At 36.2% G+C, this 4,282-nt stretch overlaps 1 protein-coding gene across 1 annotated transcript; it reads left to right on the forward strand.

The window, feature by feature from the left end:
• Positions 1-904: 904 nt before the first annotated feature.
• LOC126249131 (uncharacterized) lies at positions 905-3,586 on the forward strand (the record flags this gene model as incomplete). The annotated part of the gene is made up of 3 exons (XM_049950783.1): positions 905-1,075; positions 1,352-1,501; positions 3,476-3,586. Coding segments are annotated over 3 exons (432 nt in total), but the record flags the coding sequence as incomplete, so codon positions are not given.
• Positions 3,587-4,282: the final 696 nt, after the last annotated feature.

Here is a 4,282-nt window from a genome sequence, read left to right on the forward strand (position 1 = left end):
GAGAGCACATCGGAATTTGACAGAGACACTGACACACTATATAAATAGAAATCAAATGAATTGGTTCACTTGGGTTCCGTATGCAGTGTTTGTATTTAACACTACTCCACATAGTGCCACAGGCTATACCCCACATGAGCTGTTCTTTGGAAGAGTATGCAACATTCCAGGTGTATTACAAAAATTATGATGATTATGTTATTGGACTGAAAGAAAGATTATGAAATGTACATCAGAGCGCACGAGAATTAATGACACAAACAAAGGTTAAAAATAAAGGGTGCTATGACAAAACACAAAACCCACGGAAGTTTGAGATGGGAGACAAGGTGCTTCTATTTGATGAGAGTGTACGAAGAGGCCGCTCGAAGAAGTTAGATAGTCAATGGCGAGGTCCATATCTTGTAACTGAAGTAAAGGGTCCTAATGTAGTAATTCGGTTAAGAAGGGACAAGTACCTAAAAGTGCACACAAACAGATTAAAAGAGTTCTTTTAAATTGCAGGAAAATGACAACGTTCATGAAGATAGGATTGGTCATCTTAATTATGGGATTTGCATCAGTAAGGACACAACCGGATCTACAGGTCACCAAATTCCAGTCGTCCCCATGTTCATATTATGACAACAAAGGTATGGTCAGTTTATATAGTGTTACCTGGAGAATCGTAAGCTGCTTTAATCCGGTAGAGCTAAAACAAAAATTTGAGTCCACTGGAACCTTAGCAGCAAGAGCAGTAGAGTTTTGCCAGCAAAAGCTCTTACAATTGAATATGAGCATGATAGAATGCAATAGTGCAAAACAGGTGCTACCATGGCATGTACGTACGATAACAAACTCACAAGGTCTAATAGGGCAATTAGCACATCACGGATACAGGATTAGAAAGCGTGGAATTTTAAACTTTGTTGGTGAAATAACTATTGTTAAGGCAACATTACATAGTTTCAACCATACTGTAAACTCAATAGCAAGAAATGAAAAGATAATTACACAAGGGATATTGAAACTGAATCAGCAGGTGTTGCAATATGAGAATTCAACAGATCGACAATTAAGAAAAAATGCTATTTCGGTGACACTAAATGAGCAACTTACACAGTTAATATCAATATTCAATGAACTAGAGAGAGAGTATGATTTATTGATAACAGCTATTGTCAATGCTCAGAAGGGAATATTAAAATCACACTTAATAAATCCTAATCAAGTTGTAAAATATCTTGAACTAATTAAAGATGAGATTAAAGATAAGCAATTCCCAGTAGCTCTAACTGAAGACATGGTGTACCAGTTAATGAAGGTGATTGATTTAGATATATTTGTTGCTGGTAATGTATTAAGTTATGTACTAAACATTCCATTAATCGATAACGGTGTGTTTCACATATACAAGCTCTGCCCATTACCAGTCAAGGTTGATAGAAATAAATGCTTGTTTAAGTATATAGCACCAGAGAAGGAATTTTTATTAATGGACGATGCTAAAAGACAGTATGTAAAATTAAGCAATGAACAGTTGGTTTGTAAAAAGATTGAACCTGATCATAGTATATGTAAACAGACCTTTGTCTTACTTTCCACTTATGATCATGAAGTTTGTGAAGCTAGAATGCTTTAACCAATAATTAAAAGTCCTCCTGATTGCATTCAAAAGTACATAATATTGAATGGAAGTGTCTGGACACAAATTAGATGAAATGAATGGCTTTTTGTAGCACCTAAGGACAAGGAATTCACAATATTATGCAACAAGCAAACACCATCAGACATAATTATACGAGGAACCAGTAAACTAAAATTTTTGAGCAAGTGTAAAAGTTATGGGGCTCAGATATAAGTCCAATCTGAACATATTATTAGATCAAATGTATCTATTAATGACATTGTGCCAAATTTAAATATGAATATAGACTGTTGTATGGTAAATGATGAAAAACGTAACATATCAGCCTTACCTCTGTATTTACCTATTACACCAGTTGTTAGACAGTAAGATGATTTGACAGCAGCAGGACATAAGTTGGACGGATTGCAAAATGAGATATTGTATCAACAAAGAAACACTTTTAAAATGTTTACAGTTGATAGTATACCTATCTGGAGTTACTTTGGTACAGGTATAGTCATGTTGATTGTGGTATTGTGTATCTGGAGATATCGTAATTGTTGTCGAAATTGTTTCAACTTCCTGTTCAAAAGTATGGACGATGATTCTTGTAGAAGAATATGTGTAAGAAATAAAATTGTGAATCAATATGTAGACAAAGAGATGGTAATACTAATAAAGAAGAGAAAAGGATTCTGTTTGAACCAGTGTCGAGTAGATACAGTGAAAATGCTAGTGATATAGTTTTATGGGAACGCAGTCATGTTCCAGAGAGAAATATTGATTTAGAGCAAAGAAAACCTTTAATGTATTTATCTAATACTAACAAACATTAATGAAATATGTATACTGTATATTATTGTAAATTAGTTTTCAAATTGTATATTATCTAAGAGCCCTCAAATGAGTGTGAAATGTATTGTTCATTTACTCAAACAAAGGTTGAGGTAATTGTATAAGTCAGTTGCAATCAAGGAAAATTGTATTGATACATGGAAGACTTATGAAAATGCATTATCAAATTGTAAATTATCTAAGAGCCCTAAAATGGGTGTGAAATGTATTGTTCATTTGTTCAAACAAAGGTTGAAATAATTGTATAAGGTAGTTGCAATCACGGAAAATTGTATTGAGATATGAAGATTTATAAAAATGCGAATTCAAATTGTGTATTATCTGAGAAACTTAAAATGAGTAAGAAATTTATTGTTCATTTATTGAAACAAAGGTTGAAATAATTGTAAAGTCAATTGCAATCAAAGAAAACTGTACTGATGTGAGGAAGATTTATAAATAACGCATAACAAGTTTATAAGGCACTGGGAGCACTTGAAAATTTTGCACTCTCGGGAATGGAGATTCCAAAATTCTCCCCGTAGGGGGGAGGTGTCGTGAATAAATTACGAATAGGCATATGTTAAGCTGTCTGTGAAGTTACGGTCCTGTGACATAGCAGTAGGAGCCACTGTTATATGCATTAAACAGATTGAAAGCCTCCACACAAGGTTAGTACACAACGGAAAGAGCCGGCGCTGTGTAGTGCCTGATAACAGGAAACTTGCACTCAGAGCAATTACGTGACAGACTCAGGGATCGGAAGGCAGCCAGAGCGATGGAAGATTCCACAAGCATCATAGTAACGTCACAGGAGACTATATAAATGGCAGCTTAACAACCTGTTGAGGATTCCGCTAGTATTCTGCCTCCGACGAGGTCACTGCGCTACTCTGCCTCAGGGGCGGGACTTAGACTCTCACGGCATCTAGTTGCACAGAGTAGTAGCTACACCTCCCACAGTTTAGTTCAGGTGTCAGTGCATTGTAAGCTTGAGTAATGTTTACTCTAACTATCTCTCTTCTTCATCAGAAGCTTATTTACAATCACCTCGAGTTCCCTGGTTTAAAAGTTATTCCAGCTTTACAGATTCTGCTCCAGAACTACGAGCTGGACGAGCCCAGTCTGCCTCAGCTAGGTTAGTGTCTAGCTCCCTCTTCCTGATCCACTCACAGGAAACCGATCAGACATGACAACCTGGTAGGGGAGATGCAGTTCAACAGATGAAGCCTACTCAAAAGTAGAACTAAGCTACAATTAGCAAGTTTGCAATGATCATATGGACAACTCATCCCAGTGACTGGAGTGCCTAATAAGAAAATCACTGCATTAACAATTAACACAACTGCTGATAGTGAACGAAGCACACTGCTCAGAAGATTACTGCAGACTAAGATGGTCACTCCTTCAGAACAAAAAGGTAGACACATATGGGGCTGAGAACAAGACTGATTCCATGTGGGTGCCAAGGTCTTTTGAGCTAAATGTAACATTTTGATTTGTAGAGTAGCATATAGTAGATATATGTGAGTCCTGGCATACTGTGGCAGATCAGGCTGGCATCCTCGACCTGCTCTACTTACACCCAAACTAGTACCAATATTTTTCTCTCTCTTTTCTGTCTCTGGGGGTCTTTTGGTTCTGACTTCCAGTAATATTCATATGTGGCGTAGGCACAAATCTGCACCTTTGTTATTTTTGACAGATTTCATTGTTACAGTTGTAGTCTCAAAATCTGACAGCAAAAATTAAATTAGTTTTGTTTAAAACCATGTTAGTTAAAAGTTATGTCTGATTACAAATTTTACTATAGTAAATAGAAGAGAAAGTATTTTGAGC

Source organism: Schistocerca nitens, chromosome 3 (assembly GCF_023898315.1).
Source record: "Schistocerca nitens isolate TAMUIC-IGC-003100 chromosome 3, iqSchNite1.1, whole genome shotgun sequence".
Taxonomy (NCBI): Eukaryota; Metazoa; Arthropoda; class Insecta; order Orthoptera; family Acrididae; genus Schistocerca; species Schistocerca nitens.